This window comes from Salmo trutta, chromosome 5 (assembly GCF_901001165.1).
Source record: "Salmo trutta chromosome 5, fSalTru1.1, whole genome shotgun sequence".
Classification (NCBI taxonomy): Eukaryota; Metazoa; Chordata; class Actinopteri; order Salmoniformes; family Salmonidae; genus Salmo; species Salmo trutta.
This window is the reverse complement of record NC_042961.1, coordinates 47,556,911-47,572,014: the sequence shown is the minus strand read 5'-3', so window position 1 is coordinate 47,572,014 and position 15,104 is coordinate 47,556,911. Positions and strand designations below refer to the sequence as shown.

Sequence of the window (15,104 nt, the reverse complement as noted above, 5' to 3'; positions counted from 1 at the left end):
ATGTTCAACCAATCACTCTTAACATCAGTGACGGTGCTCTTCAAGTCCAATTAATCAGCCTGAATTAGTTTTATCCAGTTCAATTAACAAATGACTTAATTACTTATTCTTGGCGAGAGAAGGGGAGAATGAAAGTAAAAATAGTATACAGTAAAGCTTTGAAAACTGTCTTTGAACAATGTCATAGGACTCAGGTAGAGGGGTTATCTATAATCTTGGTGTGTGTGTTCTCCTGCCTGCAGGATCAAGCCCCACTGTGAGGTGTCCAATTCGTTTAAGAAGTGGCACATAGCCTACGCCGGCACCAGCGTAGGGGCCCTCAGACGCACACTGGACCATGCCCAGCTGCTCTCTGGTACGGCACAACATTTATTTCCTTATCCACTTTTGGACCAACAAACGATTGTGAATTGACCACAGGTTGCTTATTTTGATGAGCATATCACCTCAAACTGTTGTTTCTCTCCGAAAGCAATAACCGCATTTCTAGCCTTTTGAAAAACGTGGTCGATTTCCAGAACCATTTCCACTCATGATTAAAGAATGTTGAGGGTGTTGTAAATGAACTAAATCGTGTTGTCTTGGTGTTTCAGGGACGTCGTCCATCTTCTCTGTGTCTCCGGTGAAGACGGAGGGTCCTAACGGCTACAGTGAGCCAGAGGAGAACAGCAGCAACAGCCTCCCTGACAGGGAACGAGACCGGGACCGGGAGGTGCCCCGGGTTCAGCTGTCCCCCACCATGCGCTACTCCGGCCTGGAGATGTTCGCCCCCAAAGTGCAGTACGTGTGTCACTCACTACCACTGTTTTCTACCCTGTCTTTCTCTGTTTTATCTCTCATCCTCTTCTCTTTTTCTGCTTTTTGCTGTTATTCAAATGATTACTGTCTTGTTCTTTCACTGTCTTGGCTTTCATTCTTCTTCCCATGACTCCTGATCTCCTCACTCGGCCCTTTCACTCTATCCCTCCAGATTCCGGGACCCCCGTTCTCACCGCTGTCACCAGGCCCAGGTGGGTTTCCAGGTGTGTGTCCGGCCGGGCTCCTATAAGGAGGGGCCCCAGACCCTGGGAGCCAGCGAACCCCTGGATCCCCGCTTCAGCAACACAGAGATCGAGTGGGTCACCAAGGATCAGGGGGGCACCCTCCTCTACGGCCTGCTCATCCGGGTGGAATGATAGCGGGAGTAATGAAGAGATTGATGGATGGAGAGAGAGAGAGGGAGAAAGGGAAGCTACTCTATCCCAGCGGTGCCTCCAAAACTACTACTTCTCCATCAACCAAATTCCAGACTTTGGGACTCTTTGGAATTTCCCTCCTGTTGCTGGGTGGCTTGTTGATTGACAATTCAGCATTGTTTTGTTTGTTTTGGACAAAGTTTTGTTTATTAAAAAAAAAAAATGGTTCTCTGATACTTTTAACAGGGAGGGACTAGGGTGGATTCAGAGAAGGACAACCAGACAGACACTGCCTGCACTTTGTTTTGGACACTTCGTGGGCGATTTTATTTTTTAATTTTAACATGTATTTTAAATTTTTTATCCGTCATAATACAACACTTGTTTTTTGTCACAGCCATTTTTATTTTAGCGCAGTTTTGTCTTCCCGGTCTCTGTTCCCTCCCTCTAGCTTGTTTTTTATCAACCCCTTTACCCCAGACTGATCACTCTCCTCTTAAGTACGGAGGGATGGTTCTCCTCAGTTCTCCTGTGAAAAGGCTGAGTGCACAACCCGAACCGGTCCTGTTGCATTCCAAGACTTGGACCGTTTGTTGAACCACCTCGCAACGGCGACCGCATCACGGTCACTGACTATTGGATTTTTTTTTAAGCGAAAGACTTAACCGCAGGTCAGAAAAAAATGGTAGAAAAGAGCATTAGATCAAACAAGGAAAAAAGACTGGGAAAGAACCGTGAACTGAAGGACCTGAGAGCACCTGTTGAGGGAGCAACTCAAAAACTGGCGCAAAATGTTTACAGGTGTAACACTAACTGCACTGATCTGAAAACAAAGGATAGGTGAAAACGATCAGGTGGCTGTTGCCTAATGGACATTTACTTTCACCCTTTCAGTTCCGGTTCATTCATATCAGTGCGGATGAGGAGAGGAAGCCATGAAGGACTGTAGAGATCGGACACTAACACCACCGTCAGAACTAGTGGGAGAGAAATGTTTAAATGTTTTTTTCAACCGGCCAGTCTGGCCGTTAAGCTTCGTTTCCGAATTCTTCCCTATCACTGCTTTTACCCCGTGTCATATTCACTTCACCGGAGATTAGAGGGATTCTACACATGCTTTGTAGAGGGAATACCAGGGGCGTGTTCAGCAGGGAGAAAACGTTTTGAAGATGGGGAGGTTCTACCGGAGCTTGTCCAATGAGAAAAAAGTTCTGTTGCAAAAAGTCATTCTTACGGTGTGCCCTACTGAACATGACTTTGATGCATAAAGGCCCAGGCCCGATTCCATTTCAACTAGTGATCGAACGATATCTCTCCTCATTCTCTCATTTTCTGTAGCTAGTTCAGGAGGAAAACGTTGTGGATCGTCACAGATAGAAATGTCATAAATGGAGTTGACAGGATTTTATACCAGAGGCATGTTTGTTCTAAAGGTATTTCTATCTGAACTTTCCACAACGTTGTGCACTGCTGAACATGCCCTTTTTCTCACATCATTGTTTACACTGGTTACGTTCAAGTCTTCCCCTCTGATTCATCCATTCTGTCATCGTTTACCAGGGAGGAATGTTCAGAGCCAATCACATCATATGGGTGTGGCTTCACCTTGGCGTGTTCATGCAAAGACTCTTGGTAAATGGAGTCTTTTTACGAAATGCAGGCCCTGATGCTGGAGTTTACATTGCGAATGTGATTCATTAGGGTTTTTGTCGTTTTGTTTTTTGTAGTCTGTTTACGTTCTACCTGTCTGCTTCACGTTAAAACAAACTCCCTTTATTTTACATAATACATTACATAGATTAACACAGGGGTTCATTAATTCCTGATTAAAATATTCATTTTGTATGTGGACAGCTCTTCAAAGCATATCTTTTAACCATTCTGTTTTGTTTGGCAACAAAATAATCTGAGACACTTACGTATTACATACATCACTACATGCATAAATAACCCCGCCACCTTGCCAAGTCATTGTTTTGACAAAAAAGGTGAGGAAAACAGTGGTATTGAGTCAAGATTCAAGGTTGTCGACTTTCCTCACACAAAACTGTGTAAACTAACTTATTGCAAAAAAAGGTGGGGTTTGAAAAAATGTACTTGCAATGTTCAATCAAAATGTGAAAAATATATGGGGTTGTTTAAAAGCCCAGTGCTGCTTTTTACGAGAATGAATTTGTATTCTTTTTTTTTCTGTATGTTGCATTGTACAGGCTGTTACATAACATTAAATCATCTTCTTGATTTGTAAAAAAAAAAACAACTGAATAAACCAATAGACAGTATGCACATTATGACTCTGGATTGGCTTCATGTGTTTGTCCTTTTAAGGCTTTTCTCTTGGTTCCTTTAAAAAAATAATTGGGGTAGTATAATTTATTTCTCCAGTCACTGAGATGTCATTGCAGTGTTGCATATTTCCTCAATCACACCTTTTAAAAAAAATATTTATAGGACTGATTCCTTACTGCCAATAGTGTTCTTTCAGCTTTTCCAAAAAACTGACGTCTCACTTTGATTTGCAGGATGTTTTTTTATGACTCGTTCAAGTGCTAGTCGGAACCTAGGTCAGAACTAAAGGAAACTGTAATTTCCGACTTGCTAACTGGTTAAACACATGGCACGTGTAGAACTACAGCCAGTTAGCAAGTCGGACATTTCTGAGTTTCCCAGTTCCGACTTGCACGTGAACACTGCATGAAAAACACACCCACCCACATCAGTCAATATACAGAGCCCTCGGAAAGTATTCCTACCCCTTGCCTTTTCCATATTTTGCTACATTACAGCCTTATTCTAAAATTGATGTTTTTTTTCCCTCATCAATCTACACACTACCCCATAATGACAAAGCAAAAACAGGTTTTTAGACATTTTTGAAAATGTAAAAAAAATAAAAACGTAAATATTTACATAGTATTCAGACCCTTTACTCAATACTTTGTTGAAGCACCTTTAGCAGCGATTACAGCCCCGAGTCTTCTTGGGTATGACGCTACAAGCTTGGCACACCTGTATTTGGGGAGTTTCTCCTGTTCTTTTTTGCAGATCCTCTCAAACTCTTTCAGGTTGGATAGGGAGCTTCGCTGCACAGCTATTTTCAGGTCTCTCCAGAGATGTTCGATTAGGTTCAAGTCCGGGCTCTGGCTGGGCCACTCAGGGACATTCAGAGGCTTGTCCCGGAGCCACTCCTGCGTGTGTACTTTGGGTCGTTGTCCTGTTGGAAGGTGAACCTTCGCCCCAGTCTGAGATCCTGAGCGCTGTGGAGCAGGTTTTCGTCAAGGATCTCTACGTTGCGCCGTTCATCTTTTCCACGATCCTGACTAGTCTCCCAGTCCCTGCCGCTGAAAACCGACCCCACAGCATAATGCTGCCACCACCTTGCTTCACCGTAGGGATGGTGCCAGGTTTCCTCCAGATGTGACGCTTGGTATTCAGGACAAAGAGTTCAATCTTGGTTTCATAAAAACAGAGAATCTTGTTTCTCATGGTCTGAGAGTCCTTGCACTGTCAACTGGGACCTTTCCAAATCATGTCCAATCAATTGAATTTACCACAGGTGGACTCCAAGTTGTAGAAACATCTCAAAGATGATCAATGGAAACAGGATGCACCTGAGCTCACTTTTGAGTCTCATAGCAAAGGGTCTGAATAATTTATGTAAATAAGGTATTTCTGTTTATTTTTTGTAAATTTGCAAAAATGTCATTGTTTTTGCCTTATCATTATTGGGTATTGCATGTAGATTAAATTATTAATCTCTTTCTGATCCACTCCTTCCTTTCAACCCCATCTCCCTATTTTTCACCCTGGGTAACTGCTGGGTGATGGTTCTGATGTTCTGTCTCTTCTTGCTGATGATGGAGCCAGGCCGGAGCTGTCACCTCCCCACCATCATACTCTTCTCCTGCAGACAGAGGGGCAATTAGGATCAGACACATGCGCAAACACCCTGTGTGTGGGTGTGTGTGTATAGATATCTATATATATCTCGCGCGTGCGCACACAAGGTTGATTAACCGATTGCTGCCCACACCTGCCTGCCCGTCCAGCATCACTACTCTGGACGGTTCTGACTTAGAATATGTGGACAACTACAAATACCTAGGTGTCTGGTTAGACTGTAAACTCTCCTTCCAGACTCACATTAAGCATCTCAAATCCAAAATTAAATCTAGAATCGGCTTCCTATTTCGCAACAAAGCATCCTTCACTCATGCTGCCAAACATACCCTCGTAAAACTGACCATCCTACCGATCCTCAACTTCGGCGATGTCATTTATGAAATAGCCTTACCTCTCACCTCCCTCACTAGCTTTAAGCACCAGCTGTCAGAGCAGCTCACAGATCACTGCACCTGTACATAACTCATCTGTTAATAGCCCATCCAATCTACCTCATCCCCATACTGTATTTATTTATCTTGCTCCTTTGCACCCCAGTATCTCAACTTGCACATTCATCTTCTGCACATCCTACCATTCCAGTGTTTAATTGCTATATTGTAACTACTTTGCCACCATGGCCTATTTATTGCCTTACTTCTCTTATCCTACCTCATTTGCACACGCTGTATATAGATTTTTGTACTGTATTAATGATTGTATGTTTGTTTATTCCATGTGTAACTCTGTGTTGTTGTATGTGTCGAACTGCTTTGCTTTATCTTGGCCAGGTCGCAGTTGCAAATGAGAACATGTTCTCAACTAGCCTACCTGGTTAAATAAAGGTGAAATAAATAAAACTACTTGACTTGTTGAATAAAACAGGACAACTAGTAAAACTGAGTCAGTCAGTCACATGTCATATACAGGCTTAGCAGAGGGAAGTAGGGGTGCTAGTTGTGCTGCAGGACCCCTGGAAAAAAAGAGAAATTAGAGAAAAAAAATTGTTCCTCTCAAAAGTAGTGTCCTCGGCCTTTACTAGTCCTGTATTAGCGGGCCGATATTGCCGTCTGTAGCGCGGGGGAAACAAAATCTCAGCACCCCCAAATATGCATACAGGCCTGTAACAGACAGAAAACTATTCAGCAAACAAAACAACTACTCCTCAACCAATCATTTCTCCCCTCCCACTTCCTCCTTCTCCTCCAATCTCCTTGGCGTAGACCTGTGCTCCGTTCCGGCCAATATTTTGAGCCGTCCTCCCCACTGCAGTTTCCACTGATTTGGGAGGATGGAGAGGGAAAATTAGAGTGAGAATTGTGCAGTAAAATAACATGAGCATTCCCATCCTGTTGTCTTCCTCTTTCACTAGAATCAAATTTCTCACCACATTATCTCTGCCTGTCTCTCTGTATCACCAACACTATGAGTCCTCTCCAGCACACCGTATTCCTCTTGGTTTCCCCCTCTATGGTTCTCTCTATGGTCTTCCATGCATCTAGTCATCACTCACTCCCATCGTCCAACACAAACACAAATTGACTGAAACAGACAGACAGACACAAATCCATACACACCAGCATCAACCACAACACCCCCAGGCAGGAAGGTTACAAACAGGTGCGCGCGCGCGCACACACACACACACACACACACACACACACACACACACACACACACACACACACACACACACACACACACACACACACACACACACACACACACACACACACACACACACACACACACACACACACACACACACACACACACACACGGAAAGAAATTAATCAGTGTTGATGTTCTATGACTGACTGACTACCTCCTGCTGTTTTGTAGGTTCATACAGTGGTTAGCTATTTCGGCTGCCCCCCCTCTCCCCCACACACGCAGAGGGAGTGAGAGAAGTAGAGAGAGGCAAATATAAATATTAGAGCAAACTCGAAGCAGAAAAAAAGACAGTCACACAAAACAATCCAAAATCCATAAAGATATGTATTATTAATTGATTTTTAAAACATACAATCTACCTGCAGTGAAGCCACTCAAATTTACATTACATTCAGTCATCTAGCAGACACCCATACAGAGCGACCCAAGGGAACTACCAGGGTCAAGCACCACGCCCAAGGGCACAAGGACATATCCACTCAGTCGAACCAGGGACCCAAACCAGCGCCCTCTCGCCCCCCCCCCCCCCATTTTCTTTCCATTCATAAAATATACAGTATATATACTGAACAGAAATGTAAACACAACATGTAAAGTGTTGGTCCCATGTTTCATGAGCTGAAATAAAAGCTCCCAGTAATATTCCATATGCACAAAAAGCTTATTTCTCTCAAAATTTGAGAAAAAATTGGTTAACATCCCTGTTAGTGAGTATTTCCCCTTTGCCACGATAATCCATCCACCTGACAGGTGTAGCATATCAAGAAGTTGATTAAAAAGCATGATCGATACGCAGGTGCACCTTGTGCTGGGGACAATAAAAGGTAGTTTTGTCACACAACACAATGCCATAGATATCTCAAGTTTTGAGGGAGCTTGCAATTGGCATGCTGACTGCAGTAATGTCCACCAGAGCTGTTGCCAAATAATTTAATGTTGATTTCTCTGCCATAAGCCGCCTCCAACGTTGTTTTAGAGATTTTGGCAGTACATTCAACCGGCCTCGCAAACGCAGACCATGTGTAACCACGCCAGCCCAGGACCTCTGCATCCAGTTCTTCACCTGCGGGATCGTCTGAGACGAGCCACCCGGACAGCTGATGAAACTGTGGGTTTGCAAAACCGAAGAATTTCTGCACAAACTGTCAGAAACCATCTTAGGGAAGCTCATCTGTGTGCTCATTGTCCTCACCAGGTGGACTGTCATACATTTAAATAGACACTCTTATCCAGAGCGATTAGGGTTAAGTGCCTTGCTCAAGGGCACATTGGCAGATTTTTCACATAGTCGGCTCGGGATTCAAACCAGCAACCTTTCGGTTACTGGCCCAACGCGCTTAACCGCTAAGCTACCTGCCGCCCCATACTAGATGTATAACACAATGCAAAAAAAAAAAAAAAAAAACTGAGTGGGTCAGTGCACATTGGGGCTCTTTAGGATTGATAGAGAGATACAATGGCTGTATGTTTTGACAGAGTGAAAGACTGGCCTACTGACCTAGACCTGATAGCCTGCAGCCTGTCTGCCTGAAACACGGAGAAGGCTGCTATTGACTGAAACAGGTCAGAAAGCAAGGGCGGACAATGGTTATCCATGATGATGGTTAGTCACAGACAGGCAGAGGGGTGTACATTTAAGGAGCCATAATGAATACTGTGTTGTCTATCAGTTATTTGTGTATGTTCACTAGCAACAAGCAGCTACCCCTACTTCCATTGTTAATCAGAACCTGAGGCTAAAGCTGGAACCAGAATTCACACACACTGTCTAGCACATCAAGTTGAAAGTCATCAACAAGTCTAAGTCGGTGTTATGTGCTAAAGGTCTCAAGTGTGACAGTGTGCCTCAGGCAATCGTTCAGGCAGAAATAATCATAAGTGACGTTTAACCAAGCATATAATGAGATGGTTAGGTCTGTGACCATACCAGTATCACAATATTTTTCCCATGTCAAAAATGAAAACACGAAGCAGACCAAACTCTTTGGTCCTTTAAAAACCTGATGTATGTAAAATGTTTTGTGCTATAGCTTGGAAAATTAATAAATGTGACTAGATGACAAGGTAATGATGCTTGTTTCCAACAAATAACTTAAATCCGGTTCCTGTTGTGTTTTCTTGCCACGATACTAACGAGTATCGCAATACTGGTATTGTCCCGGCCCTAGAGATCGTCAGAGGGTACTCAGTCAACAACTACAGTGCTGACTGTACCCACAAAACTTGTATAGGAGAAAGAAGGAAGGAAGACATTGTAACGGCTGTCGTCGCAAGAAAACCAAGATGCAGCGGAGGTTGTGGATTCATTATAAATATTTTATAAAATGAACCACTAATAACAAAACATCAAACAGCAACGAAAGCTAACAGTCCTGTCTGGTCAAAACGAACGAGACAGAAAACAATCCCCCACCAAACCCAAAGGAAAAACCTGCTCCTTATGTGTGACTCCCAATCAACAACAACGAACTTCAGCTGTGCCTGACTGGGAGTCACACACGGCCCAAAACAAAGAAATACAAAAAACCTAGAAAAATAACATAGAACGCCCACCCAATGTAACACCCTGGCCTAACCAAAATAAAGAACAAAAAACCCCTCTATGGCCAGGGCGTTACAGTACCCCCCCCCCAAGGTGCGGACTCCGGCCGCAAAACCTGACACTGAAGGGGAGGGTCCGGGTGGGCCTTCTTACGGCGGCGGCTCAGGTGCGGGACGTGGCCTCTGCCCCACCCTTGGCGTCACCCTCTTAGGTTGCGCACCTGGCCGCGCCGAAGGTCTGGTGGGCGACCCTGACTTCGCCCGGCTGGCGGACGACCCTGGCTGTGCCCGGCTGGCGGGCGGCGATGGCTGCGCCCGGCTGGCGGACAACCCTGGCTGTGCCCGGCTGGCGGGCGGCGATGGCTGCGCCCGGCTGGCAGGTGTCCCTTGCTGCGCCCGGCTGGCGGGCGGCGATGGCTGTGCCCGGCTGGCAGGTGACCCTTGCTACGCCTGACTGGCGGATGACCCTGGCTGCGCCCGGCTGGCGGGCGGCGATGGCTGCGCCCGGCTGGCGGGCGGCGATGGCTGCACCCGGCTGGCGGGCGGCGATGGCTGCACCCGGCTGGTGGACGACCCTGGCTGCGCCCGGCTGGCGGGCGGCGATGGCAGATCCGGACAGGCGGGCCACTCTGGCAGATCCGGACAGGCGGGCCACTCTGGCAGATCCGGACAGGCGGGCCACTCTGGCAGATCCGGACAGGCGGGCCACTCTGGCAGATCCGGACAGGCGGGCCACTCTGGCAGATCCGGACAGGCGGGCCACTCTGGCAGCTCCGGACAGGCGGGCCACTCTGGCAGCTCCGGACAGGCGGGCCACTCTGGCAGCTCCGGACAGGCGGGCCACTCTGGCAACTCCGGACAGGCGGGCCACTCTGGCAGCTCCGGACAGGCGGGCCACTCTGGCAGCTCCTGACAGGCGGGCCACTCTGGCAGCTCCTGACAGGCGGGCCACTCTGGCAGCTCCTGACAGACGGGCCACTCTGGCAGCTCCTGACAGGCGGGCCACTCTGGCAGCTCCTGACAGACGGGCCACTCTGGCAGCTCCTGACAAGCGGGCCACTCTGGCAGCTCCTGACAAGCGGGCCACTCTGGCAGCTCCTGACAAGCGGGCCACTCTGGCAGCTCCTGACAAGCGGGCCACTCTGGCAGCTCCTGACAAGCGGGCCACTCTGGCAGCTCCTGACAAGCGGGCCACTCTGGAGGCCTAGTCCTGGGAGGAGGCACAGGACGGACCAGGATGGGGAGACCCACTGGAGGCCTGGACCTAGGAGGAGGCACAGGACGGACCAGGATGGGGAGACCCACTGGAGGCCTGGTCCGAGGAGGAGGCACAGGATAAACTGGGCTGTGGGGGAGCACTGGAGTTCTGGTACGGATGCTCGACATGCTTACTCCAGGCTGAATGCCCACTTTGGCCCGGCACGGGCGGAGAGCAGGCATTGGGCGAACTGGACCCTCCCAGCGCCCTGGAGACCCAGTGCGCAACGCCAGCGCAGGATAACCTGGACCGAGGAGGCACACTGGAGACCAGACGCGCTGAGCTGGCACAACCCGTCCTGGCTCGATGCCTGCTCTCGCATGGCACTTGCTATCAACGCGTACTGGGGACATTGTGCGCTTTACCGCATAACACGGTGCCTGACCAGTACTGCGCTGCCTCCTGTAAGCACGGGGAGTTGGCTCAGGTCTACCGCCTGACTCCGCCAATCTCCCCGTGTGCCCCCCAACATTTTTTTGGGGGGGCTGTCTCCCGTGTCCGTTGCGCTCCCTCTCTTCGTACCAGCGCCTCTCAGCTCTCGCCGCCTCGATCTCCCACTGCGGGCGGCGATAATCCCCAGCCTGAGCCCATGGTCCTTTACCCTCCAGGATTTCCTCCCAAGTCCACGACTCCAGATAGCTTCTCTCCATTTCTTTCAACGTCCATGAGTCCCGATAGCTCTTCTCCTTCCTCCGCTGCTTGGTCCGTTTCTTGGTGGGGGATTCTGTAACGGCTGTCGTCGCAAGAAAACCAAGATGCAGCGGAGGTTGTGGATTCATTATAAATATTTAATAAAATGAACCACTAATAACAAAACATCAAACAGCAACGAAAGCTAACAGTCCTGTCTGGTCAAAATGAACGAGACAGAAAACAATCCCCCACCAAACCCAAAGGAAAAACCTGCTCCTTATGTGTGACTCCCAATCAACAACAATGAACTTCAGCTGTGCCTGACTGGGAGTCACACACGGCCCAAAACAAAGAAATACAAAAAACCTAGAAAAAGAACATAGAACGCCCACCCAATGTAACACCCTGGCCTAACCAAAATAAACAACAAAAAACCCCTCTCTATGGCCAGGGCGTTACAGACATGAAGGAAGAGATGAGTGTTAGATGATGGACTGGTGGCAGCCGGACGGGAACGGAAGCAGCAGCACCGTGTAAGAAGTTTATAGAATCTGTCAAACTGAAAGACTCCAAATATGTCAGGTCATGCAGTAGCTATGTCGGACATTTCTGCTATCATCATGTCGTAAGCATTTCCCTCTAAAATCATCTTCTTCCTCCACTTCTTCCTCTCTCAAGAGACCGGAAGCAGCAGCACCGCCTATACATTGGGTAAATCCATTTGAATTCAATCACTTTTTGACAGCAACCATTTTGATTTGAATGAAACCTTCCATACATATTTGCCCATTGTAGAAGTGCTCAGAAAGTAACTTTTTGGACCTGAAGGCCAAGACTGTCAAGAGATAAAGGTGCTCAAAGTTGAACCATTTTGCGTACCCCATCATACCATGAGACATCCATGTCTTCATCACTGGAAAAGATAAACAGTTGAGATGTCAACCCTCCATAGGAAACCTATTGAAATCATAGAGATGTAGATAATAGAATAGACATTGCCATTTAATTTGACATTCGACGGTGGGTGGACTGGCAGTCATCTTTGTGGTAGTATTTTGAAGTTAACATTTCAATTGCAGTGGTCTGAAGGGATAGGTCCATTCTATGAATTCTATTTCTATGATTTAAACGCCACCCTGTATTCAAGAGCATGTTGTGTGTCAACCGATGGCGGTGTTTTGGCATTCGGTTCCAAAAAGTCACTTTCTGACCACTTCTTCCAAACAGGTACGTAAAGTCTTGTTTAAATTCAAAAAGGGATTCTGTCAAAAAGTTATTCAATTCAAATGGATTTACCCCCATTCTTTTGTACAAGGCTGAGTGATTGTTCATACACGTAAAACGACCACACCACGTCACAAACCTGTCTGACTAGTCGGTGCTGTTTTGACAAAAAGCTTCAACAGAAAGACTAAGTCGGAGACAAACACTGAGGATACAGCACTGTTGAAACTGTTAAAGACAGAACACCCTCTGCAATAAAATCTTAGGATTCAGGATGTTGTAGTTGCCGATATAGATATTTCCTGAATGGATTTGATGTCTTTATAGAGGATGGTGCAGTAATTTGAGCAGCGTATTTGCATATTTGTGCAGATAGTGCAGCAATATCATTACAGCCTCATTATACAAAATGATGGACAACTGGATTAATTCCTCAAACTGACTGGAATGGACTCCCAACCATGCATACAGGTGAGCCATTGGAATCTTTACAAATGTATGATCTCAATTCTCAAGTGATCTCATTTCTGAAGTTACAGAGAGCAAAGCAATAACCTCCTTAAAGAGAAGCTTTACTACATAGGCTGATGATAAGTCATTGCTATGGTGACTAACCTAACCTCTCTTTCGGTTTAATATTGCAACATCTGTGGCTAACTCATCGGAAGTATATGCTGGATACAAACCGAGGCTTTGCAGTTTTGGTGTCTAATTTTGAATGACCTCTCAGTGAAATTCATCACTTGTTCATGACATCATCGTTTTCCCTTTTTATAGAATGTAGGAAACTAAAACGGTGGTATAAATCCCGTCTGCTGTTTTGTATGAATGTAGTGAATGTCACAAATCATGTCTCACTGCAACAAAGGGGTTCTTACTGTAACTGGCTACTTGTGGTCGAGCTAGGTTCAGAGTGCATTGATGCATGGAACTGTAATGTGATTTTACTGGCCAAAGCACATGACCACATGATCCATTCCAAAACAGTACAGAAATGTCCCTGTTTCCAATCTTTTCCCATTTCCCCTCTCCCTCTTGCCCTCTCTCTCTATCCCTCTTTCACTTGCTCTCCCTTTCTCTGCCTCTCTTTACCTTTCTCACCTGCTCTCTGTCTCTCTCTCTCTCTCTCTCTCTCTCTCTCTGTTACTTTAATGTTGCTCATTAAAGAGATTCTCCAGTACTTTTGTATACTTTTTAGCCAGTAGTTCTTAAAGTAGTGCTCACAAGCTAAAAGTGGTCCCCGAAAATTGCCTACTGTGTCACACATATGCTGACGTGCACCAAGTCATTACTCTCTCTCACTTTGTTGTGGATGCATCATGGCTCCCAAGTGGCGCAGCGGTCTAAGACACTGCATCTCAGTGCTAGAAGAATCACTACAGGCACCCTGGTTTGAATCCAGGCTGTATCACAACCGGCCGTGATTGGGAGTCCCATAGGGCGGCGCACAATTGGCCCAGCATCGTCCGGGTTTGGCTGGTGTAGGCCGTCATTGTAAATAAGAAACTCACTTGCCTAGTTAAATAAAAAATTAAATGTGCATCTTGCTTGCTGTCACTCATATGGCGAGGGGCTGAACCTCATTGGTTGAACTCAAATTGCTAGGAGGCAGGCTCACATGGAGGAACATGTAGAAAAACAGTTGCTTTCAAACTAGGGATTTCGTGGCTAATTGAGGTAAGACAGTAATTCTGCTCATAGATTATACATGTATGAACTACACATTAACACATCCAGCCCAAAGCGGGAGGTTTAAAAAATACTTATTAGTCACCAAGTAACAGATCATGATTTCGATGGGTGAATGGACTCCGGGATTAAGGAGATTTTATTGTTGAGTTGCCTATCGTTAAACCTACTTATGTAACCTCTGTTGTCAGAGAAAACCGTAAAATTATTATAGTTCAAGGTGGCATACTTGCAAGATAAAACTGTTGAAATACTGTAACTCATATTTGCAGTTTAGGCTGTAGACAAAGTATTAGTATACTATATGTATATGAGGTGTGGTCATCAACTATTAATACCTAGGGGTGTGTCACTCACTGAATTTGCTGGGTTGCTCTCTCTCGGTATTCGCACGCACGCACGCACGCACACGCACACACACACACACACACACACACACACACACACACACACACACACACACACACACACACACACACACACACACACACACACACACACACACACACACACACACACACACACACACACACACACACACACAGAGGATAATAACTGCATGTCTGGGCCAGTCCTGAAACTGCTGAAATTGGGAACAACAAGTAGGCCTACAGGCCAGTGGATATCTAGTCAGTTGTACACCTGAATGCATTTAACCAAAATGTCTCTTCTGCATTTTCCCCTCTGAATCAGAGAGGTGCAGGGGCCTGTCTTAATTGACATCATCAGCACCCAGGGAGCAGCTGTTCTTGGGGGTAACTGCCTTGCTCAAGGGCAGAACAGCAGATTGTTCCACCATGCTGGCTCAGGGATTCAAACCAGCAACCTTTCAGTACTGGCCCAGCGCTCTTAACAGCTAGGCTACCTGCCACCAAGGAAAGCAAGATATACAAATCCCCACAATCGTGACAATGTTGCCTCCTTTCGCATTTTATAATGCCAAGCTGTCCTATATCTTTATCATCATTCCTCAGCTGATTTCTCAGAGTGATAGTTATTGCTCTATCCTATGGGTGCGGTAGGTGTAG

At 46.3% G+C, this 15,104-nt stretch overlaps 2 protein-coding genes across 3 annotated transcripts in view; both read left to right on the top strand.

Annotated features, from left to right (window-relative positions):
• The window catches only part of LOC115194300 (neuralized-like protein 4), a 37,685-nt gene extending 34,220 nt beyond the window's left edge, over nt 1-3,465 (top strand). Inside the window, exons 28-30 of the mRNA XM_029753918.1 lie at nt 243-355; nt 594-780; nt 971-3,465. Of these exons, the coding sequence (XP_029609778.1) occupies nt 243-355; nt 594-780; nt 971-1,175 (505 nt within the window). The 3' untranslated portion in view covers nt 1,176-3,465. The remainder of the gene's footprint in view (nt 1-242; nt 356-593; nt 781-970) is intronic.
• Nucleotides 3,466-12,542: 9,077 nt separating this feature from the next.
• The window catches only part of LOC115194298 (rho guanine nucleotide exchange factor 15), a 16,229-nt gene continuing 13,667 nt past the window's right edge, over nt 12,543-15,104 (top strand). Inside the window, exon 1 of one of the 2 annotated variants that reach the window (XM_029753916.1) lies at nt 12,543-12,858. The gene's annotated coding sequence lies outside the window, so the exon portion shown is untranslated. Of the gene's footprint in view, nt 12,859-13,992; nt 14,065-15,104 lie in introns of those variants that run through there. The other variant, XM_029753917.1, reaches the window with a different exon arrangement.